Below are 26,062 nucleotides of genomic sequence, written 5' to 3' on the forward strand. Positions count from 1 at the left end.
TCACTATACTGAATGAATGCAATGAAACCTTATTCTTATACTGTCACAGTCATCCAAGCCAAAATTTAAAACCTAGTGGCATGATAAGAAAATTAATTGTAAATATAAAGCTATAAATAAGATTACTGAAAGAAATTTCATTAGTGACAGTTGTTTGTTATGTAAATTGTATTGCAACAGAGTGTATTACTCTATATTAAAAAGCCGTAGATGCCGAAGTAAAAGAATAAGGAAATGTAATATTTATATATTATGATCCTAATATTATAACTGCGAAAGGGTGTTTGTTTCACTTTCATTATTTAACACTTTCTCAATTATCAAATTTGACACATTTGTAGCATTTGGAGAATAACAAAGGTATGCAAATAAATCATCATTGTCACGCGTTCGTAATATTGAGCAGCGGCCAGTCATTTATATATCACAAAAAATAATCGTAAAGAAGCATGTAATAATATATAGTATTTAGGATTGAGTAAGTATGTAGTGTTATCAGTGCTATCGCTATCTCAAGTCAAATTATGCGAAAAACAATCAAGTCTGGCCGCGCTGGTTGTCGCGCGCGCCTGTGCCTGCCTTGAGAACGCCATACGCCTGCTCGTGCCTCCACACTTGCGGCGGTGCTTATCTTATATTTTATCATTATTTTCCTACAAAACCGTTCCAATTGTTGTTTCAACTTATGTTACCGATTGTGTATTTACATTCTGAAATATTCCTTTCCAGATTGGATTAAAACGGGCGTACCCGGCTAGCATGGAGGAGTGCAAGAAAAGGCATACAGGGACTAAAGTTTCAAAAATTGCCAATATTTTTCAAGGAATGCCATCAAGGGAAGACGAAGAAATGCGTGGTAGTGATGTGACAGTTGTGCGAACAGAGAGCCATCTAACGCGGTTTAATAATGCTAGGGCTCTTTTCGAGAAATTGGGTGAGGAAAATCGTGGTTTTAGAATTGAAAAATCATCATCGGCTGCAGCAAGTTTTGCTGGCACCCGTGGTGTTACACCTCCGGCACCATCACGTTCTCGTTCCAGTTCCGCGGGTTCAGTGAGTCCACCTAGACGTATAGTTACTCCAACACCTGTGGTATCAACTACGCTAAATGGTGATCGTCTTTCCAATGGTGCTACCCAACCCCCAGCGAAACCTACAAAACCTAGTGTATTGCCTAAACCAGATAAACCTGACAGGCGATTTAACAAGGAATTGATCGAAAAGCAGAAAAATTGGACTGCCCATTTTAATAAAGTTCGACCGCCCCGAGCTGAGCATGAGCATAGAGCGGATCCTAAACATCAAATTAGTTATCAAGATAATAAATCTTTAGAAGTAACGGAGAGATATGTTGTTCCTTCGCGCGTGTATTCTCCGCCCCAGTCACCTGGCGCTGGTGATTCACAGATAGAACGCCCTAATAACTTCCCTTCTAGTTTAATTAATCGAAGTGGCACGAAATCTCCTAGTCCTATAAAAACAAATGCTAATGTGTCTCCTTCATCTAGATCTGTTAGTTCACCCACCGCAAGATCCGATATACCTTCGCCCGTAATAAGAAGGGAAAGTTCAAGTTCACCTGTTAAACCGTGCAATGAAACATCTTCAGTTGAACGACTTCTACCGAAATCCCGATCGTCAATTTCATCTATAAGTGACAAAGGTGAACTAACAAAAGAAAAAAGTGATTTATCGTCATCTAAACCAAAAGACTATTTGCAATCTCCCAATTCGATATCGAAACCAATAGAACGTATATCACCACTATCAGTGGATTCTGTGCCTAGAAAATCTTTATCTTCGTCCCCACCGAGGTCACCAAAATCACCACTTATATCTGATTCTCAGGAGGATTTGATAGACATAGAACGAGAAACTCCTTTGTCACATTTACCTGCCGAAAACGGCCATAAATTTACGTCAGACAATGCTGATCAAACCGATTCCCATTACACGTATTCGAATATTACAAGATCATCTATATCTCCTACTATACCGGCTAAAGTATATGAAGAAAATGATGAAAAAAGTAGTACCGATCATTGTTCTCCAGAACCGGTTAACCCAGACAATTTCGATAGTGTCTCTGTTTCGCCAAAATTATTAGAAACTACTAGTTTAGAAGAGGATGGATATGAAGCGGTGAATTATGATGACCAGTGGGAAGAGAAATCCAAACGGCGTACATCAACGCCCGAGTCTCCAGGATGTGGGGCAGAGACGAGCGCAACAACCCAGTCTCCTATTGCATCACCGCTAGCGTCGCCAGTACATCATACCGACTCTTCAGCTCCGCCTTCTCTTCACACTTCACCTTCGCCGGGTATGTTATTTTATTCACAATATAATTATACAATAGTATTTTATGTTTTAAAGTTTACACATATTTACTGTATAGGTTAATAACGAACATATGTAGGATTGCTATTATATGCTTGACAATCGTATGAAATGCATTCAGCATTGCACGTAAATCAGCAAACAAACCTGGAGCAGTTTTTGTCTTCATTTGATCTCATATATTTTATTTATAACATAACTTGAAACAGTAAGTACGAACTACAGTTCGTACTTACTATTTCAAGTTAGTGTGGCAGTACATAAAGCAGTATAAATAAAATATAACTTCTGACCTAACGATTTTTAACGAAGTTATTTTTTATTTATAATTTTAATTTTATTGCATTGTGTGTTATATGTGGATCTAAATCTAAAATCTCTTGCCCTAAATCTAAAATTTCTATGATATTTCTATGAAATTCAGTATTGTATTGTATAGCATAATTAGCCCCTTAGATTGTCATCCATGATTTCAAAGTTCTATCTATTCCTTCCTGCCAACATAAATATATTATTATACTTGTTAAATGTATAATTTAAATAACGTGGATAACAACCGCGAATATGGAATAATGTAGTCGGTATCAATATACATAGTACTGACCTATCACAATTAAATCGACCGTAATACCTTTTGAGACTGAATGTAATTGAAGTGTGTATAGACAATATGCATTAAAAAGAATATAGCAGAGTTGTAGCTATAGAAATACATTGAGGGAAAAACTACTGAGTTTCTTTTATCTAACTCAAAATATAGTAGAGATGAAGATAAAATAGTGGAAATATTGTCTATTCAACATCTTTTTAATGTATAGGTTATTATATCTAACAATTCCGTCTGAATTTAGCGTAACTTTATTTCATTGATTGCGTTAAGTTAGATGCTTTGTTTTTGCATAGTGGGAAGTAAATAATTATCTTATAAAGAAGCTTAGTGGGCGTCGATTGACGTACGTTTGGCGATCTCGTGGTCGGCGGGTTCAATGTAATATTGAGGAAGTCAAGGTATTTGAGTCGTTGTGAGACTTGCTAGTCGATGTGGATCCCGATTTAGATGCTCCGGCGCCGCCGCCTCCGCCGTCGCGACGCAGTAACCCGAGCGACGTCGTCCTGCGCGCTCCCTTTCATACGCTCCTTTATTTAATATCGCTTACTGGATATACGTGTTAATCATTATATTGTTCATTATCATTTTTTTTTATATTTGACTGCGGAAAGTATGTATACATTTTCATACAAACGTTCATAACGCAATCCCGTATCTCCGATTTACTCGGTATGTTGGTAAAACATCAAAATAAACTCACAATTTGATTGTCTATCAACTTGACTGTCTGCGAAACACACGAGTCTGTGAAAATCGGTCCATATTCTAAATCAAAATTCTAAATATTATATTTATTGTGAAACATTTCCGAATCGATCGATCGACATATGGTCGAAGTCAACTTATTTTATTGAGTTCAGGATTTTATTATCATTGTCAACTTATTGAGCTCTAGTTTGCATACGTATGACCTACCTACAACTATTTTTATTATTTTTGGGAGCACTAATTCATTCGTCTAACGTTGCCAAATTGTTTATCTGTGGCGGTGTTTGTTTACATGGTGTTCTAGCACCGGTGTCCGGCAACGATACGCTCGTAAACTTTTACTACAACACATATTGGGTTAAATATTCTTAGATTTTGACAGCCCGAGACGAATTAAACAGAGTGTAATATATTTCAAATATTCTATATTGTAGTGACTTCAAGATTACAGAATGCATGATATAAGTGATTTCATTAAGAAAATAGTGTTGGTTTAAAGCAAACAAAATACGACGCGTTGAGTTTAACGTTCGCGTTAGTGTGCGAGGTGTGAACCCAAGAAACAATCGACAATGGTGCGGTGATGAGCCAGGTCCCGCGGGTGCGGCCGTCGCCGCGAGCTCTCCTCGCATGCGCACGCTCAATATGCGCCTCTGCGGTTGTTGTCTCGGTTGGTTAACATCTTCACATCGTGTTCACTTGCGAGCTTCTTGATTTGCTTATCTATTACATTTTTATTGCACGACTCACAACATATTTTACACATTGCCGGTTTTCTAGTAATTAACCTATTTAAATCATCTTAGCCTGGTTCTTTGCCTTCGTTTAATTCCTTGCTACAGGTCCTGCTTATATTATCATGTTTTTTTAATGCTAATTATTATCGAGTTTATAATCAAGTTCGCTACCAAATAAGCTGTAAACTAGACGATGATGCTTCAAAACCTAAATGGACTAATACATACATGTCAAATGCAAGTATTAAGAAGTAGGAACTTACGGTTAAATTCAATTACTCCACTCTTATTTGTTCAGATATTATGTCTTGTCGAAGATGTTAGTCAATACAATAATAATTAATTTGTTCGTAACTCTAGAGAACGTTTCACTAGAGAGAAATAAAATCTATACAAAATGTTTGGCTTATTTCAGAATATATTATGCATCAATCCCTATTCATGTATTGGTTGAACACGTATTTATTACTACAAAGTGCTTATGGACGCAGTCACGTGTTTCATATATTTTGATTGAATGACTGCTGGATCTTTTAGTTAATAATTTCAATGCGCTTTTTGTGTTTTTATAAATACATCGTCTTAATGCTATGTTCGTTTGAGTTCGGAGTAATATGTTTTTCGCTCGCTTTTTACGCCAATAACCGACCGTTTTCTTTTAAGTACTTAATAGATTTTCTTCATCCTTGCGTATTACCTAACTATATCAATACCAATGATTAATGGAAAAATGCATAGACACTTATGAATGCGACGCGGCTTTATTTGACATCCAAATATAAATTAATATTTATATATGGTCCCATTTAGCTAATATTTAGACCGATATTATAGGTATAAAGATTTTGCAAGATGCAATTTTTGTGTCTTTGAAGAATGATCTTCGACCACTGTTTGTAACACTTTTTTACATTTGAAAAGTACACTATTATAAATGGTTAAATTTTATAAATTGTGTATATTGTTATCTATTACTTATTTTGTGAAAAGAATTGTATACATGTAATAAAGTAATTAAAATCCATTAAAAAATTACAAAGTACTATCAAGATGAAATGTTATGAATAAAAGATGGTCTAGTCTAGCCTATAGCGCGATGTGAGTATATTTTCTAATAACGTTCCGGTTAATTTTGTAGCGGAGTGTTAATTAATTAGTAAAGTGGTTACGACTTACGAGTCGCTCTCGCTGTCTCGAGATCGCGTGATAGTTGCAACGGTTCATTGTGAATTCATGCTTTGCATAGATTATTACGACTCTTGAATGTTCCGTTGATAGCCACACTACAAGATGGTCTTTGTAATATAAATTTACTATATTTCCGTTAGCATGCATTCATTTTGTTGTGTTGGTAAGACGTACAACCGTTGAATGAACTGCTTCGTACTTTACGGTTAACCAAGGTCACCACATATAATCAGGATTGCTTTTAATGTATTAACATGTTTAAATGTATAAAACACACTAATATATTTGAACGATTTTTCAGTAGGTACTCAAACTAGAATAAAAATAATTTATTGCTACCAATTAAATTACACGAAAGAAATACATTTAAAGCATACTTAATTAAAGGCGGCCAACGGACTCCGTTCAGCATATGCCGAAAGGATGCACCTGTTCTGCGCGGGTTTTCAATCGGACCCTTTTCTACAATTTCTGAAGATATATAAATAATAAGAAATATATAAAAACTTGGGTAGCACATCACAAATAACTTATAGCACAAATACTATTCTCATCTTGCATTATAATTGCTTATAATAATAATACTTATTATATTAATACGGTTCTATGTTAGACAAGAGGTTTAAATATACTACTTCATTCATGTTCTTTTTAGTCAATTAGGTAATTTCGAAATACATTTTCTAAAACTATATAAAGTATTATTTTCACGAATTACTAAGAACTACGATGTACTTGTCAAACTTTGAACTATGAATAATTAGATATGTCAAAAAATATAAAAAATAATACTAGTTAAAGAAACACATAGTACATTAATGCAAAAAAATAGCGAAGCTTTTTGAATAACTCGGTATGTGTACTAATTTCATTCATATTAACCACCTGTACGATCTCCACCTGTGTGTAGTGTTAAAAATAGCGAGCATATTAACCTGATTCGATTTTATTCTTATTGTCTGTAAACATTTCTTCAATGAATTTAGTATCAATTTATTATAGGTGATTACTAATATTATTGTTCTTCCGGAAACCTCACATTGCAGTGTTTGTTTGTCATATTGCGTATCTTGTATTTTTAATAAATATGTAAAAAAACATACCTGTTTTTTATGAAAATAGATGTGCATAAGAAGAGTGAAAATAGACTAATTAACAAATAGAAGTCTATTTCTATTAAACAAGTATGTCACGTTGGATATCTGACCACAAAGAGAGAGAGAGAGAGTGACCAAAACGCAGAACTATTATTCACATATTCCTTTGTTTATTCAATCTTATTAAATATAATATGGATGTAATCTGAATTAAAATAAATAAAAATAATAATTATAAATATACAAACAAGACCTAACAAAATTGTAATAAATTGGACGGCCCCAGCGGTGGTCTTACGGTTTAGAACACCGCTTTACCTCCAATGTTGTTATAAACAATTCATGAGTATGATTGCGTTTAGCGGTCTGGATGTTTGTTATGTATATATTTACAGAAAAATAGTATCTATGTATTTATGTCAATAGTTTAGTACCCATAACCACAGGCTCTGCTTAGCTTGTGACTAGATGGCACATTGTGAATTGTCCAAGAATGTTATTGAATAACTTTAATTATACTTAATGTTTTGTATGTATGGTTATAGTGGGCGGAGGTCGCAAGTCTTCAGAGGCGGAGGAGACGCCGCGGCGGCCTGGTTCCCGTGCGTCAAGTGTGTCGGACGAAGGAGGCTTCAACGAGCCGTCGCCCGAAGTGGTGGCGCGACTTCGGCCCGCCGACTACCGCGAACCGCCGCCGCCGCCGCTCACCCGCGACCACCGGGATGCTGAACGCGCTCGCTCCGATCCCGATACGCTATCTGTTTTACAACAAGTACCTAAATTTATATTAAATCAATTATTATAATGTTATGAGACATTTATAATTGCCTGTGAAGAATTAGGTGTCAGGTCTCGCTGGTCATAGGGACAGTAAAAACTAATTGATTTCTTTGATATCATAAGGACTTACTACTAGTGCAATTAAAAGTTGTATCGGGGTATAGCCGTGATGTATACCGCCCTTTAGATAGATAGATTATTCATATCACATTAATCGTAAAAGGAAGATAGATTTCATTTACCTACTTTACACTACCACTTAATGTGCTGTGTGATCTGCCGATGGTTCATAGATGGAAATAAGTCAGCACCTATTTTACGATTTCATTTTGATCCCCATTTAGTTAAGTAATATTTCCTATATATGGTATATATTTTCAAAATATATCAGAGTACTATGTAAATTGTCCAAGGTACAGAAATAATAGTATAATGGTGCTTTAAATAATGTCCCGTCATCTTAAAGAATACGTGGTGGCTTTATATATAAACATTTTGCTATTGTTGCTACAATACAATGCTACAATTTTGGGACTAGACTACAAAGAGTAACTAGAGTATACAGTTTCGATTTTATTTTATAGTACTACACGTACATAGGGATATCTTTACTCCTGTGGCAGTCATACTTATAATATTATTATACACATATATTACGTAGTAGGCAGCAATCATCACAGATAGGACAAAGATTAACATTAAAAACCGATAACAGTTTGTTAATTCATAATGAACCTATACATACTATTGTGTACGTAAATATTTTTTACCTTTAATTTATATATATTTATTTAATATATAAAATTCTCGTGTCACACACAACTCTGTGTCTCGTGTAACAAAACTCCTCAGAAACGGCTTGACTGAATCTTATGAATTTTTGCGTGCACAATTGCATATTTAGTATGTCTAAAATTTGTATGTAAACTATAATGTATAACGTAAACAATTTTTTTAAAACCCTAAACAATAACAGTGAACGACCCAAGAATTTTTTTTTTGATCAAATTCATTTTTATTATGATAAATAATATATATAATGAAGAAATGTATGTATAGGGTGTAGGGTTGTATGTATTTTTTAATGCTCTGCATTGTTGCAAATGTTCTTCCTTCTACTATCAACCCCTATTTTTAAATAGCGTAAATAAGTACTTACTAATACTACCTTTTCTCTTCGGTTGTCTATAACTTACAAGTAAAAATGTTTCCTGCCCAGCGAAGTGGACCCGGATCAGCTTTTAATTTATAAAATTGGGTATGTCTTCCCGTGTTATTTTGCGAACAACTACCTGAATTTGAGATTTTAAAATGTTTGTTTGTAATACTACTATAAAACGGCACAATTGACTTATATATTGTATGGCTACTGTTTCAGGATTCAGGCGTGGTGGTGAGCGAGGCGAGTCAAGGCTCCATAGAAGTGCTCGACAAGTCGACCACTAGCCAATGGAGCGTGTCGGAAGGGGAGAACGCATCTGGAGAGTGCGGTCGCGAGCCCGAGGCAGAAGCGCGTTGGGACGATGCCGACGTCGACGCGGACACCAAGCAGCCTGACAGCATGACGCCGGACGAGGCCGAGATACTGCTCAGCTCCAGGTGACGTATTGTACACACCTCATGTACTTACAACTTATTTCTTGGCTCTAGACCAGTGATTCTCAACCACCGTGCCGCGCCACTTTTGTGCACCACAAAATTCTAAAAGTGTGCCGTAAATTTTTACATATATAATTTATAATATGTGTTTTTTGTTTTCGTCAAATTTTGAAATCGTAACAGTTCCGCAACAGAGTAAAGGTGAGAATCACTGCCCTAGACATGCATAGCTTCAATTGTTTGAACACATGTTAGCACGAATAAAAATGTTTCTGCAGATATGCTTTGCAAACATGTAGATAGTACTTACTCAGTACTGAAGTACGCAAGTAGCCTTCGCTACGCACACAATGTTTGATGTGCGCTCAAACACCGATACGAGACTTGGTGTCAGCACAAATGTTTGTTTATATTTTGAACATAGGTTCAAAACTCATGTGCATATATAATACCCGTGCCACATATCGCATCTTTGTATAGCACCGTATTACCTACTATCTCGGCCTGGCTTCATAACATTTACCCAGATATTGTTTTGTAAAATATAAAAATTAATATAGATGCTCAAATAACAACTTTATACAAATACGATTCTTTTGGCATAACCCGTCCGACAAAATTGTGAGTATTAGTAGGAACGACTCAGCGCAACGTACTTTGAAATTAATCGTTATTAATTATACATGAAGTATCAATTATCAATGCGTACATTAAATATCAAACTGTGCCTCAAACAGGACACGGAATTACAACACCACATTAGCTTATATTTTCTAGCTTTATTACATATAGTTATTCGTATTGATTGCTGGTGCAATTGTTTATTGTCGAATCTATAGTATATTCTCTATGTAACATTAGTTCAGACTAGTTTCTAGTACGAATGCTAGAATAAAGTGTCACAAACGACTACTTGTTACGCGACACCAAAGCTGCATTTTTCCCACTTTAGATAAAATTAAAACCTGAATTTGTTCTAAATTGTTTAGTAACTATATGTCTTATATTCATAATTATGTTTTATGAGCACAGTGATTAATTTTTATCGACATATATTACGCGATACTTATTTTCGGATATTAGTTTGTTTCAATTTTAGAATATCAGTATTATTATATTATATTCGGAATAGTTTTCCCTAAAACGGTCAACATATAAATACAAGATAACCAAAGCCACGGAATGTTAATGACGTAACGAAATAAATTGTGTAATAATATTAACAGTTAAATTAATTAATTTAAGTAGGAAAATACTCGTGGTATTATTTTATTATGTAACGATTTGGATTCAGGATGTTTGGATTGTGTCATAATCAAATTTATTATTAAATCTTCTATATATCGGAACAATTGTATCTTACATTGTAGATGTATAGAATCATTGAAGTAATTTCTATAATACAGCCTACACAAAAAAATATATATATTTTAACATATTTTTTTGGAATGTGCCTAGTATATGTATAATTATTAACTTGCTTGTAATTTTCTATAATACGTCTATAAAATATAGGATAAACCGCTTATTAGAATTAAGGGGGTCTTCCTATGTGACGGCCTGTTTTTTAGGGATATTTTAGGATTTTTTTTCTACGACCAGTAAATATTTAGAGCTTCAAGTTTTTTATCATTTATTAACACATATTTGGACAGTATAAATATAAAATTTCAGCTAAAAATATTCAGTCAAACTAGAGTTACAGCGCTCTGAACACCCCCGCCTCGAAAAAAAGAGCTCCCACTTCCTCCACGATTCCGGCTGATCGGCTTATCTGAAAAAAAAAAAAAAACGGCGTTTTAATTTGTAGGCTTAAAAGCACGGAATGACCTATAATCAAATGAATATAAAAAAAATTGGATTTTTGATAGACATTTGAAATAAAAGTTGCAAATTAGGCGTTTTTTTTTTTTTTGTTTTTTGCTATAAAAAAATCGAAGTTTTGAAAATTTTCGATTGATAATAGTTCATTCCATGCGTTTACATATATTGAGTGTGCCCTGTAAATTTCAAGTAATTCGGTCCAGCCGTTTCTGAGATACAATGGAGGAAAGTTTGAAAAACACAGTTTTGAGAAAAACGCGTTTAAAGTTTCAAGTCCGTTAAAAACTATTAAAATATCAACTTACTCTCAATCGGCGATGCCTGGTCCATAGAGTATTCCTTCCTCTTCCTCGTGAAACTCTTTTAAAGCAGATTGTTTAGCTCTTGAGTCAATCCTGGCTTGTTTAACGACATCACTTACGCGCCGCTCAGAGCGTAAGATTCGCTTTTCATCCCGTTTCTCAACATACGCTTGGGCTTCACGACCAACAGGGCATCCCATAATCGACATAACTTTTAAAATACCTTGAAAACCTTCATTAAAGATAATAACTGCTAAGTAGCTAGCAATTTCAACAACTTTGGGACCAGAATGAAGATGTTTAGGAGCGAAAGTCCAAATCAAAGAATTCAAAGATTCGTTATTGTTTTGTGTCTCTGCTCCTAAACAACGAATTAATAATTCGTCTTTCGATAAATCTTCGAAAACCGGTTTGATAGCTTCTTGGACTTGCGGAATTAGAGGTGGTTTATCGTGATGAAATTGGTCCAGTTCATTATTAGCTTCAGCCTTACGCCATTTACACCAACTGTCTTCGCCTTCTGGACAAAATTGATGCTGAGGTTTCCACTAAACTTTCTTTTTTTACTACGACCAGGATGAACATTTCCACTCGTACTTCCTTTCCGTCCACTCATTATGAAAAAAAATAATTTGTAGCTGTTGCTCTCTTCGAAGTTCAACCAAGACTAAAATAACTTCGGTAAAATATTATAACAATAGAAATTTCTGTTTAAGTCTGTAGAAACGTGTCTAAACTTGTATAAACAAATATATTAATAAAAGGGAGGCCAGGTATAAAGCCGACGGTACACAATAAGCCCGGTCTCTAACTGCCAACTCACCGCTCCGAACCGCTCTTTCTTTTACCTGCTGTATCTTTAAAACGACTTCGAATTTTCTAAAATCGCTTTACTACCGTATTCTAGACATGTTAAGGGAGCAATTTATGAAAAAAAAAATCGATTTTGTCAACCCATCACATAGGAAGACCCCCTTAAAAAATAGTAACTAGTAATTGTAGGTTTTCAGTTTCAAATTTTTGAAATAAAAACTGACTGGATTGCATGTTTTACTTAAATTATTATGAAATATTTAGTGTATCTATTCTTCATTCTTAAAGCTATGCACCTATCTTCTTGATCACATGTAATTTCTGATCTTTGTAGGTACTTGTAGTGTATTACATAGTTTTTATATTTATTATTTGGTTGAAATTTTTATTATTAAGCTTAATATTATTAAATGTTGATTTTTTATCATTTGCATGCTGCCTGTCCGCACTACGCTTCATTCTTGAACGATCTGATCATATTTGCAGTATTCTGGAGAAAAAACTTAGGTAAGCTCACTATAGTCTCAATATTTAGATTTGTTTCTTTTTTATCTGTAAGCATTTGTTTTATTATGTGATTTGCTGCTGACTGACTGACTTTATAAATTTTGTAAATAAATAAATGTAAATTTATATCATAACAGCAAAATAATTGTTGATCGTGTGACTATACAAGTTCAGTATGTTTATTCAAGAGAAAGTTACTCGGCTTAGACGAGTAATTTGTTATCTGAAATATATAGTCATATTTTTTTCTAAACGCCGTACATGCTTGAAAACTTAACAGTTTATCGTAGTTGTAATATACTATAGACTGGTTTTAACGGATAACACCGATTAAATTGTAATAGTTTTATAATCGCAAAAATCTACGTATCCTACATTTGTATTTTTATTGTGAACATTTCAATAAACTGTTTTAAATTTATTAATTTATTTAATACTAACAGATTGATCATTCTGTCGTTCAGTGATATATCTTGTTTTCACTGCCTCCTCTTAGAAATACCTAGTCAGACATTGCCAATGCCATATAAGGTTTAAACAGATGTATGGCTCAAATTTATACAGATTTACCCGGTTTACTATATTGCGATATTTATTCTGTCCATGTTTTTAATATAGCATAAGTATGTACAATGAACTGATAAGACAATTAAAAAATATACTTCAATGTAATAAATAGGAATGATTTGGAAAGCGATTCTGATTTACAAATAGTTATCTAGACGGTGTCTGTTTCACATAATGGCTGTGTCATCGTCTTCAGACATGGGTATACACAGGAGGGTCACAAAATTACACGCAGTGAATGCAACAGCTATTTTTTATTGTAGGCAAGAACCGCTGCTGTCAGATGAACAGGCGCAAGAGATAGTGGCGATGCTGTCGCCACACACTTTGCCCCACGACAATGGTGTATCGCTCAATGACAGCTACCAGTCTGTACTCTCCTATGAGAGGTAAATTATATAAAATCAAATCAAAAATCATTTATTCATGTAAGACATTTTAGACTCTTATGAACGTCAATTTTTTTACTATAATTTTTCCTTAATACAAGTTATTGTTAATTATTAACAATAAGATTAATACTATAATTGTTACCTTCAATATAATTTGTATTCCTTTTATTGTATATTATGATAACATAAACGAAAACTACATTTATTAAAATTTTACGCAGCTTTTTTATAAGAATAGTAATATTATAGTTACGTACACGACATATTGGGTCCTATATATCTTAGCAAAAACTTGACTTTATTCTCTATCAAACAAAATATACAGTAAAAAAAATATTTTTAGTCGCATTTTATAATTACTAAGTGCCTAAAATATAATGAGGTATATAATATTTAAACAGTATGCAGTCAGTGGATGAGAGCTATGAGTTTGTTTCGCTTGAGGCGGACAACGGTATGGCCGGCGGAGATCGCAAGCTGCCGCACGAGAGCGCGCCCGATCGTGAACCCGAGCCTGACCGCGAGCCCGAGCGTGGGCCCCACACGGGGACCGAGCCCGAGCCTGAGCCAGAGCCGGATTCAGGGACTGTGTTTGATTATTATCCGCCACGGTCTCTGCGAGAACTCGGGGAAGAGAACGGAATACATTATTTTGAAGACGGACATTTTTATACAGAGGTATGATGAAACATTTTTCAGTAGACAAGTACACATAGTTCCTAAGTAACTATTAATTGGCATAACGCTTGATGCCCAGTTATTACGGCGAAAGCACACTCAGAGTATTTTTTTTAATCGGAGACGTCATTTTTAACGTTAAAATCTAAATCTTTTATTTGTGTCAAGTATCAGTTTATGTATATGTAGTTTTAAATTATGCCTAACAAAACCTGTACGCATTTTAGATGGCCGGTCTCCCACCTATAGAAGAAGATGAAGACGATGATTATTATCCTCCAGTATTAGTTAAGAAAAATACCAAAGTCAAATTTAGGTATTTATATTTCCTTATTTCTAACTAATGGATTACTTTCATTATCATACAAGTATAACTTAATATTATTTCTTACTATTCTACAGTACGAACCCAATGCGCGTATTTTCGACTCACTCGATAAATGAATATGACCGTCGTAATGAGGACGTGGATCCAGTGGCCGCGTCAGCGGAATACGAACTAGAAAAGCGAGTTGAGAAGATGCACGTATTTCCTGTCGATCTCATCAAGGGTGCTGATGGTCTCGGACTGTCTATCATCGGTAAGAATTATATAATAATCAATCCAGCCATATGAATTTATAATGCAAAAATGTATATCCAATATTTATAAGATGAATATTGGATAGCCCCAATGAAAACCAAGGTAAATCTATACCTTGGTTTTCATTGGGGCTACGTTTCCTTGGGTTTTTCTTAACAATATATGACATATAACGCTTACGTAAGTTTTATAAACTCTTTTAATTAAAAAAAAATATTGTGTATATGTATGTATAATAAATAATGCCTATAACTTCAAATCTTAATATCTAATCTTAATAATCTGTTCATTTATAGGAATGGGAGTGGGTGCTGATGCTGGACTTGAAAAACTCGGTATTTTTGTTAAAACCATTACTGAAAGCGGTGCCGCTGCAAGAGACGGTCGCATACAGGTCAACGATCAGATTATTGAAGTTGATGGCAAAAGCTTGGTGAGTTTTTTCGATTTTTATAAATAATATGATGTGTTTGTACTTTCTTTAACATATAAAAAGCGTCTAATTATTAAATGAAGGGTTCTATTCCTTATAAAATAATATTTTTTTAATTACGTAACAATTGTAATCATAATTGACATAAAATAATTTATCAAGATCAAATAAACTTTTGGCCAGACTATAGTTTCGTGATGGCCTCTCGATCGACCTTAGCAAGATTACAAATATCAACCAACTGTCAGTTTTTTCCCTTACGATGATGAGAACGTTTTACGTTCTCCATCCATCAATCATACTAGATATAGAAAGAATCATACATCCATCATACTAATATATTTTTTTAATCAAAACGATACAATTTCTATTTTATAATGAATGATTTTTGTTGCGGCAGGTTGGCGTAACGCAGGCGTACGCTGCGTCCGTGCTACGTAACACGTCGGGGCCTGTCAAGTTCCTCATCGGCCGCGAGAAGGATCCCGAGAATAGTGAAGTCGCCAATCTCATTCGCCAGTCGCTCATTGCCGATAAAGAACGCGAGGAGAGGTACGCCACTACGTTACATGCTGACTTGATTCTAAATCCTAATTCACATTATATTATCAATGTTGTAAATTCGTAATTAAGACAATTTCTTTTTTTTATTTGATTCAATTGAGAATTGTTAGCGTCAAAATTTTGCCTATTTCTGCCGATTATTGCCTTGATCTTCTGGCAGTACTCCTATTTCACTCCGTTTATTAATTGATTTCGTTACTAAGATAATTAAGTTGGTAATTGTCCCCACCTGGCCACTTAACGGCTAGACGTTTGCTGAAACAGTTTAGACAGTTTCCAATCGCTTAGCAGTATTTCAATTTTTAATTCATAAAACAGTAATTATGTAGACACAGGAAAATAGGCTTCTTTTTACTAGACCAGTTATGATTGATGATATTGACTTAAATTAATATAGGTATATATTGAAAATGCTGTAATTAATAATACATTTATATAGGGCGGCACGCGATCGTCAACGTCGTCTGCAGAGCGAAGAAGAGGATAATCAACAGACGGCCGCGGATTCCGTCGCGCAGGCTAGACATCCGGAGATAAATGAGCTGAGGGCTTTGCTGCACGAGGTAGGTGATTGATAATGTTCTTAATGACACTATTAATTCGCTACATCTATGATATATAATAGTTTGTACTTTTTAAAACGCTATTATTGAACTCCTATTAACTGCATTCTTACTAGGTATGGACTTTGTGTTTAACTCAAAGAATTATTTTTTTTGTCGCACAGAAACAATCGTTTATCAACATATGAGTTTCGATAGGCGTTGTTAATTGAAACGATTTAAAATGTGATGTATAGAGCGTTAACCAGATATGCGACGAATTTATGAAAATTATCATTCAGGGAAAAATAGAAGTATAAAGGGGAAAGGGATAACCAAAGCAAAGCTACATTAATCAAATTGAAGACAATTTTGTAGTTGTGTCGTATCGATATTTAAAGAGCATAATGAAGCTCCACCGAGCGTGACTCTTAAATTATGAATAAATAACTCTACACAATTAACATACCGCCGTCAAGTCCTATGGTAAGCAGAGCTTGTGTTATGAGTAGTAGACAACTTCGATTCATTTTGTGTAAAAACATATAATATCATTAATATCGATAGAAAACATCCGGTACAAACAATCGAACGATGACCATCGCAAGTAAAGCGGTGTGCTAAACCGCCAGAGCCACCGAGGCCGTCGAACATATAAATATGTGGTGGTCTATAGACTATAGTGAAAGCGTGTGACGTGTGACGTGTGACGTGTGACGTGTGACGTGTGCGGTGTGTGTGATGTGCAGCTGGTGGGCATGGAGGCGGGCGGCGGCAGCAGCGCGGAGATCAGCGGCCGCGTGCGCGCCTGGAGCTCGCAGCGCGCGCCCGACGACCAGCTGCGGCACGCGCTCAACGCCGCCGCCGACTCCGCGCACCGCGCCCAGCGGAAATACGACAAGGTAACGCGCGGGGCCCACCGCCGTTGCAAATAATCGTTATGACTAACTAATAAACATAAAATTTCGTTTATGACTTTTTTTTATTTATTTATTATAGGAAAACCGAGGATATACTTTATATACATATATATGTTAATATATCATTTATAAATCAAACCTAGGTACTATACAGATTCAATTTTAAACAACTGGCAAGAAAATCAAGTGTTTTTTTTATTTTTAAAAAGCTAGTTTATTTACAATGTGTACTTCTATAGGTATCTATGATATATGAACAACTATTGGCATGCACGCTCGTCATTCAAGTAATCGTTTAGTGAGTTGGCTTTGCTCAGTAAATGTGATTTAACAGATGTTTTGAATTTAAGGGTAATTTCACTATTTCATATATGTTTCCAGTATTAATGTATAGTAAAATTCGAGTAATTATATTATATAATGTAGTTTCGTGTTAAGACTTCCGGCTGACAATGACCTGCGATACAAGGTGTAGGGTGTGTGTACAGGCGCGGCGCGCGCTGCGCGGGTGGCGGCGCACGCGCGCGCTGGTGCGGGCGCGCGAGGAGTGGTGGAGCGGCACGCTGCGCGACGCGCACCGCGAGTACACCGCCGCGCTCTCCGCGCTGCACGCACGCGTCGCGCGGCTAGAGGTGCTGCTGCAGGTGACTCTACACCCACACACACACATACACGCAACACCCGCACACACACCTTCCAAACCAGCACACTCGGTCCACGGCACACTTTTATTTATTTATTTCAAGCATTTTCTTCTCTGTGTCCATCTTGCACACTGTACAGATGTGGTAAAAGTTACATCGCTGGTAAAGCGTGATTCCCAGTAGAATCATCATTATTTTATGTGGTCTTGATTAGGCGTCGGGTTCCAAAACCCTATGCTTTTTAACGCGACGTGTGTTGGGATATTTTCGGGGACTATTTTAGGCAGCTTAATATTATTTTTATTACAATATTGGCTCATGTGATGTAACGTTTTCGATTCTCCACACGCTTTCTAGCTTGGTGGTCTATGAAATAATAACATTATTTAATATTTTAAACGCTTACACTTCATCACGTTCGTTCACTACGTACACTTATTTAGGAGTATCATTCATCGTCTTGATTTGCCCTTCGATCGATCCTCTACCAATTCAAACGGAGATCGAAATTATGGTGGCTTGAACCGAGGTTCGAACCGAGGTATGCACTAGTCCGTCGGCTATCGTCCGCTGAAGCTGTAAAAGATAGCTGTGACCAACACTATTATAGTAGTCTATTGATCTATGACAATAACTTTGTTTTGCAGGAGACCCAAAAGAAAGCAGGCTTACCGGTGATGTTGCCGCATGAACCATCGGCTCGGCGAGAGACTCCACCATTACCGCGTCGGCCTGACCCTGACCCGCTTCTTATAAACGGTATGTATAAAAATATCTGTATGTTGAAAATATAGACATCGTAGAACTAAAGACTCATCATTAATAACTTTAATGATTGTATTTAAAATTTAATACATAATTTAATAAAATCTCTACAAAATATTCAATACCAAGTTTAATCTAGCAACTCGAGTATTCTATGAATTTTACCGCTAATTAGTTCCAATATATCGTTTGATACAACTATTGTATGGAGCTGAACTATTGTATACAGTTGAGAATTATCAATAATTGCAAACAAAATTACAAGATGTTGACATATTTACAGATCCGTGGAGCTCTGACAGCGATCTCTCTGACTTATCTCCTATTGAGGACGAGTACGCAAAGGTAGACAAGTCAGATCGCCGACGGGAGGCTCCAGATATTGGTGACGTCACCGCTACAACCGCAGATCACAAGGCTGCCGTCAGTACTGTCACCACTGACGTCACCAGCAGCGCTTCGGATCCGGTGTTGGTACAAGCTGTCAATACTGCGGCGAATGTACCTATTACGACTACGCTGGCTACAACAACGTCTGATAAAGTGTGAGTATATATCCATATATTAAACAACTATCTAGTTGTTCAGTGTTTATGCTCATTAATTAATATAGTATGTGTATACATAATTAATGTGATTATTGTATTAAAAAGTAGGTGAACTGTATAAATGTTTGCATTTACTAGTATTTTCTTATTATATTAGTATTACTTAATTTTAGTAAATAATATACTCGTTTAGTGCTAAACCGTAATCGTGTATCTTTGCACTTCTCAAACGTTCACTCAATAGAATGCTATGATAGTTCTAAGTCCACCTTTTGTACCATATTTCTCCCAATTTATAGACATTCCGTGCGCATTTTACTGGTTTAACAGCTTAATCAACTTTACATATAGTTCCATTAGATATTGACAAGAATGTAAGCATCATTTTGTCTTATTTAATTGATACATCACGCAGGCGACGCCGCAGGTGTATACTAGTAGTAGTTGTTTCCGCAAATATGTCGTGTGAAGGTGCCATATCATATTTTTGTTCGCAGCGCGTCGTCAGTAACTCCGAGTTCCGGCGGCGAAATCGTGACCGGCGTGTCCGTGAGCGCGCTAGTGGCGGCGGCGGCGGGCGGCGTCGCGGCGGAGACGGCGGCGGCGCGAGAGTTGGATGCGGCCGTGCCGCGCGGCGCGCTGCTCGACACGTCGGCGCACCGCGCGCGCACCGACCTCGCGCGCCACCGCCACCACGCGCCGCACTCGCCGCACTCGCTCAGCAACGCCAGCTCGGTCAGTATGTGTACACACCGCGCTCGACACGTCGGCGCACCGCGCGCGCACCGACCTCGCGCGCCACCGCCACCACGCGCCGCACTCGCCGCACTCGCTCAGCAACGCCAGCTCGGTCAGTATGTGTACACACCGCGCTCGACACGTCGGCGCACCGCGCGCGCACCGACCTCGCGCGCCACCGCCACCACGCGCCGCACTCGCCGCACTCGCTCAGCAACGCCAGCTCGGTCAGTATGTGTACACACCGCGCTCGACACGTCGGCGCACCGCGCGCGCACCGACCTCGCGCGCCACCGCCACCACGCGCCGCACTCGCCGCACTCGCTCAGCAACGCCAGCTCGGTCAGTATGTGTACACACCGCGCTCGACACGTCGGCGCACCGCGCGCGCACCGACCTCGCGCGCCACCGCCACCACGCGCCGCACTCGCCGCACTCGCTCAGCAACGCCAGCTCGGTCAGTATGTGTACACACCGCGCTCGACACGTCGGCGCACCGCGCGCGCACCGACCTCGCGCGCCTCCGCCACCACGCGCCGCACTCGCCGCACTCGCTCAGCAACGCCAGCTCGGTCAGTATGTGTACACACCGCGCTCGACACGTCGGCGCACCGCGCGCGCACCGACCTCGCGCGCCACCGCCACCACGCGCCGCACTCGCCGCACTCGCTCAGCAACGCCAGCTCGGTCAGTATGTGTACACACCGCGCTCGACACGTCGGCGCACCGCGCGCGCATTTGACAGAAAATTAAATTCTTTACACAGCTTTCTTTCTTTACTCATGACAGCTTATTGTCATCTGTATTGATGATCTGAACCCACAATTTGTTATTATGGGTATTAAACATATTATAAAAAATATCGGCTTCACCACCAATAACTGATGCTGAAATCGGCGTAGGACATGACTATGTGTAATTGTTAATTTTTAATTTTTCATTACAGTACGACGGTCTCGATGATTCATATAACGATTCTGCTGACGAGTCTCTTAGTGAATCGACATCAGGCGCACCACCGAACACCGGACACAGTACTGTGAGTATTATATACATCTATATTTATACTTATGCTATTCTATTGCTATCGCTAAATTCCATCATATTATGTTAAACGTGATGTTAATTTATTAAAATTAAAAATATATGCTTATTCTGAGATAATACGGAAGAAATACTTTGTAATAAATATTCAAATTTCAATACAAACTGTTCTACCCTTTTGTTGCCTGAAGATATTATATTTTCATGCTTATTTCTAGTATTACAAAACTCAGATTATATAAGAGTGATATTTTAATATATTTAATTTTATACAGCGGGAAACTCGACAAAGTTGTGGCAGTTCAGTCGGCAGTGGGACCGACGACGGCATATATTCGAGAGACCACAGACACCATCAACTAACAGGTATTAAATCTATTACACCATTTTAACAATGCATTGTGTTCAATAATGTCTGCAACCCGAACAATATAACAGCTTCCCACATACCATTTTTGACTGACATCACCACAATGTACATTCGATTTCTTAAAGAATGAGACACTACACAAAACCTAAACCTCACACAGTTACTACTGTGCTTACATTTTAGCTTAATGGTATATAACTTATGTGATCGTGATTAATCCCGCTTGTGATTGTAATATCCGTAACACTATGGTTAATAAGAGTTGACCGATGTTGGCTGCGGGTCTAGACTGTCTAACCCAGTGATTCTTAACCACTGTGCAGCGCCACTTTTGTTTGCCAAGAAATTCTAAAAGTATGCTGCCAAATTTTGTGTCTATGATTATTAATTTTTAATTGATCCATTAATGTATATACTACAAAATAACAACACGTTTACCGTTATTTTTGTAGTACGTACATATTATTTTATACGGCACATTTAAAATTGTTATCATATACTCAGTGTGTTATAAGAAAATAATTTGTAAACTTATCTTTTTCTGTATGTCATCAATTTTTGAAATTGTTAATAATGTGGCGCAATGAAAAATGGTTGAGAATCACCGGTCTAACCTATAGCCTTACCAGCCTCAGGTCTATGAAAGTCGAATCTCGGGAGCACTGAGCTCCCTACGAACTTTATTTATTCTTGGTTCATTGTCCGTTTGTCGTACATCACACGGCTTCACCGACGGTGAGTGGTTAGTCTTAAGTCCCCACGTGACCGGGACAGTGGTGCAGTGGTGTGTGGGAGGCGTGCAGTTGTGAGACGGGGTGGTTTGTACTGGCACTAGGTCCGGCGGCGTCGCTCGCGGAGCAGCTGAAGCAAGTGTTGGCGGAGCGCGAGCGGCGGCTGGCGACCGGCTCGTCGCCGCCGCAGCCCGACCCCGTGCAGCTCACCAACGACCTGGTCGACGAGATCCGCCAGGCCGTCAGCGAGGCCAACGCCAGAGGTCCGTGTTGCACGACAACAGACACCCTTTGTACTGCCTCTCGGGGGCTGGCCCGATTGGTCCCTTATATTTCGAATCGGTATAGGTGTCGGTAAACAACTTGAGCAAGATATATTCATAATACGATTACAGCAAAAACTTCTACTTCTACAGCAGAAAATTGTTTATAGGTTGACAAGACATGCAAGAAAGTCTTCTTCAGTAATTTTGTAATAATAATAATAACACTCTTTATTGTGCGTAATAAAAAAATACAAAATGGAACATAATATAAAAATATGCTACCAAAAGGCGGCCTTATCGCTAAAGGCAATCTCTTACAGATAACTTATGTACATATGGTGCTGTTAAAAAATTAATAAAATAAAAAGATCTTGTGCTCAAGATGTTTGCCTCGGGAATTAATGAAAGTGTATGTGTGCAAAGGAAACCCTATTTAAATATAAAATTTCGAAGATTACGCGTACATGCGTGCTTCTATTATGGTCAGCTTCGATAATACAACGCCTTGTTTAGTACCTATTATTAAGCGTTCCAATAGTATATAGTAATAGTATATAATAGATCAACGTGACTGGAACAACTAAGCTCATGTCAGACAAATGGAATTTTCCTTCGCGTGTTCCTTGCATGATAAAAACAAATGACATCTAAGTTACTGGTTAAGATATGACTACCTAGGACTTCTGTATATTTATGATGCGATAATAGCAAGTCTAGCTCGAGTCTCGTTTATATTGATCGCATGTATGCATGCCACTTGTCGCTTTCCAGCTCATTCTGTTCCATCATATAATGCTAATGCTATTCTCATCTAAGTGTCAGTAATCGGTTTATGTAATTTGTGTGGATTTGCCGTTTTATTAACTTTTTATATGTATCACTGTGCTGTAAATTCATGTATGACCATTTTGTAAATCTACGTATCATTAATTTACAGTGTTTACCTATTTTTTAGGAGCTTTTATTATTTTATATGACCCTCTTAAGTGCTTATGTTTGTCTCATCTATTTTTCATCCTGTTATGAATAAGAAAATGCATGATTAATTTTTGGAAACAAATAGAGGAGGGTTTCTTGTTTTTTATGCACGACTTTTTTTTTTAAATAAACAATCAGACTGCCAATACAACGATTACATAATTAATGTCTGATGTTGTTGCGGTAGTACACTTCTATACAGTGGCATTATTGTCACCGATGTTGGCACCAAGTTCTTATATTGTAATGTGATCCCCGCTATAGCATTAATCAATTAAGTCATCCAGCAGTTGAGTCACAAGAAGGTCTGATAAAAATCTGTTTAAGCAGTCCTAGTAAATTATATGGTATGCAGCCGACAATAATACATTAAATGATGTTATAATCATTGTAGATCTTACATGTGTATATAGATCTTACAATATATTGTAATACATTTACTCCGTCATTTAAACGGCACACATTAAACCTATTTTAAACGTATATTCCTAATTTGAAAGTGACAGTTGTAGTACAGACAGTGAGTGACAGTTTTATTAGTTATGGAATCTAAGTCGCAAGCATATATCGTTTTTAATAACGTTCGAATAATCTCTGGCGGGGATCGCGCCGGTGCCAGCGCGGGTGCGGAGTCGCGTGTCGACTGTGTAGCGGGATGTAATGCGGTGTGGTTATAGTGAAGAAAGCTCCGGCTTGCGTAGTCGGCGGCGAGGTGCCGTGGCAGCCGCTGTCGACGGCCGCGTCCGAGGCCAGCCTGTCGCCGCCGCCGCCCGGCCTCGCGCCGCATCCCATCAACCAGTGGACCAAGCAACAGGTGCTTTTTATTTTTAATTGGAGAAAATCCCTCATGGAGACCGCCCTGGGGGAGCAAGCGGTGAGATAATAAAAAATACAAGCTATCTGATGAAGCGGCTATTGTCGCAATGTCAGTCCACCGCGACGACAACGTCGTCGGTCAGCTTTAGTAGGCCCCTTCGCTTTTTATCGCTGGGGATCAACCCCCCTCTCTTAAAAAGGTGCCAACTTCTCGAGATTTACTTGGATGCGACCACCTCCGTGGTCACAGCTCAGGCCCTTGCGGCGTTCCGAGGTGCCAGTGCGCCCCTCCACTTCGAATCGCAAGCAACAGATGCTACCCCAACTATTAATCTACTAACTACAAGCCATAATTAAAATTACAATTACAAAATTATTTCCAAATTTTTTTTTATACAATGTGCACCGCGCACATTGTGCATTACTCATTTAGTTTAGTGATTCGAAATTTTGTACTATTTCAAGTATTTATTTGTTTTAGTATTATCATTAACCCCACATATGACATCAGTAATATGATTTCTGAAAACATTTGACAGGTATGGCAGTGGGTGTCCGGCTTAGGTGACGGGTTGGAACGATACGCGGGCGCGTTCGCCGCGCGCGGCGTAGACGGCGGACTGCTGTTGGCACTCAGCTCCGCCGACCTGAAGTTGCTCGGGCTGCCAGGTGACGACCGCCGCCGTATGAAACGCCGCCTCAAGGAACTTCGTAGCGCGCACGAGAAACACCTTAAAGCACTAAAAAAGGCTGAAAAGAAAGCTAAGAAGAAGTAGACGCACTCCCACCGACCTCGCCGAGACGTCGCTCCTTGTACTATTACAGGTCTTAGTGCGTGGCCACAGTATGTTAAACGTAGTGGCGACGTCGGATATTGACCTATCAAACGTATAAAATTGTAGCCCACAGTGCAGTTGTAAGGCGGTACTCTAGTGCGACTGTATTATACTCTGTTCCTTATTTTTTTCCTTCCTTTATTTTTTTGAACATTTACAGTGTAAATCTTACTATCTTTTATATAATCTTATATATTCCTGGCTTGACGCTAATGTTTCCTAATTTAAAAAAGAAGTTATTCTTGCCGCGGAATAATATCCGCTAATGACGAAATTACAACTTAGTCTAATAAAATCTTAGCTAAATATTTATTTCAGTTAAAATACATTAATATCATTTTGGTCTTGTACCAAAATATTATGCATTAGTTAATTTATCCTGTAATTCGCGTACTCGTAACAACTGACAACGCACTGTGGGACCGTGATGGCCTCGCCACAGGCCAGTAACTTGCCAATTGAGCGTTCCACGAGCCACGCCCTTCGACTTTTGAGATCGGTGGTATCGTGTACCGTCCGACAACTAAGTGGAGCAGCTTTCAAATATAGTGTATCTTGCAGGCGACGTTACCGCGACTACACCGTAACTACATTGTCATCTGTGCCCACTATTTTCTTGCCTGAACTGTTCTTGTACTTTTCTATTGTTCTTTTATGTTATCTAATGAAAATGACTTCACTGAACTAGTTAAACTTTGGTACGAAACATTTTTATTTTTATAAACATACAAATAGTAGCTATATACTTTTAAATTGATTACGTTACAGACAATAATCATGTAGTTACGGCTAAGCGTTTGTTAGCTAGCTAATGTTCATGTGACAGTGCCTACCCGACGGCGGTGAAGAACTAGCGAGCTGTGTCCGATAGCGTAGAGAGTGCCATCTGACCTATAGCTTAAGGTTTAGTGATGTTAGTGCTGCTTCAAACGAAGAAACGAATATTATTAATCGAAAATTAGATGTAAGTCAATATGGAACAGGTCGAGTAGTACTCATTTATCTAGACTGTCTAATCTATTTATGCCGTATTTAATTATTTTTTACATATATTTGGTTGAATTCACATATTTTTCATTGTTCCTAAATTTTGTATTAATTGTGTCAGAATTTCTTCGAGTTCAATGAGTAGTTATGGACTG

General features: G+C 37.8%; 1 protein-coding gene across 1 annotated transcript; it reads left to right on the forward strand.

Moving 5' to 3' along the window:
- Positions 1 to 524: 524 nt before the first annotated feature.
- Positions 525 to 25,442, forward strand: LOC131848287 (uncharacterized). The gene is given in 22 exon segments (XM_059198094.1): positions 525 to 623; positions 730 to 2,323; positions 7,226 to 7,452; positions 8,839 to 9,059; positions 12,485 to 12,505; positions 13,336 to 13,461; positions 13,866 to 14,142; positions 14,370 to 14,458; positions 14,545 to 14,723; positions 15,022 to 15,158; positions 15,559 to 15,710; positions 16,162 to 16,285; positions 17,014 to 17,166; positions 17,673 to 17,828; positions 18,476 to 18,587; positions 18,877 to 19,138; positions 19,639 to 19,876; positions 20,826 to 20,918; positions 21,199 to 21,289; positions 22,129 to 22,287; positions 23,946 to 24,082; positions 24,624 to 25,442. Coding segments are annotated over 22 exon segments (4,884 nt in total). The 3' UTR covers positions 24,861 to 25,442.
- The last annotated feature ends 620 nt before the right edge of the window (positions 25,443 to 26,062 follow it).

This window comes from Achroia grisella, unplaced genomic scaffold (assembly GCF_030625045.1).
Source record: "Achroia grisella isolate CSIRO2021 unplaced genomic scaffold, CSIRO_AGI_Agris_v1 utg546, whole genome shotgun sequence".
In the NCBI taxonomy this organism is placed as follows: domain Eukaryota; kingdom Metazoa; phylum Arthropoda; class Insecta; order Lepidoptera; family Pyralidae; genus Achroia; species Achroia grisella.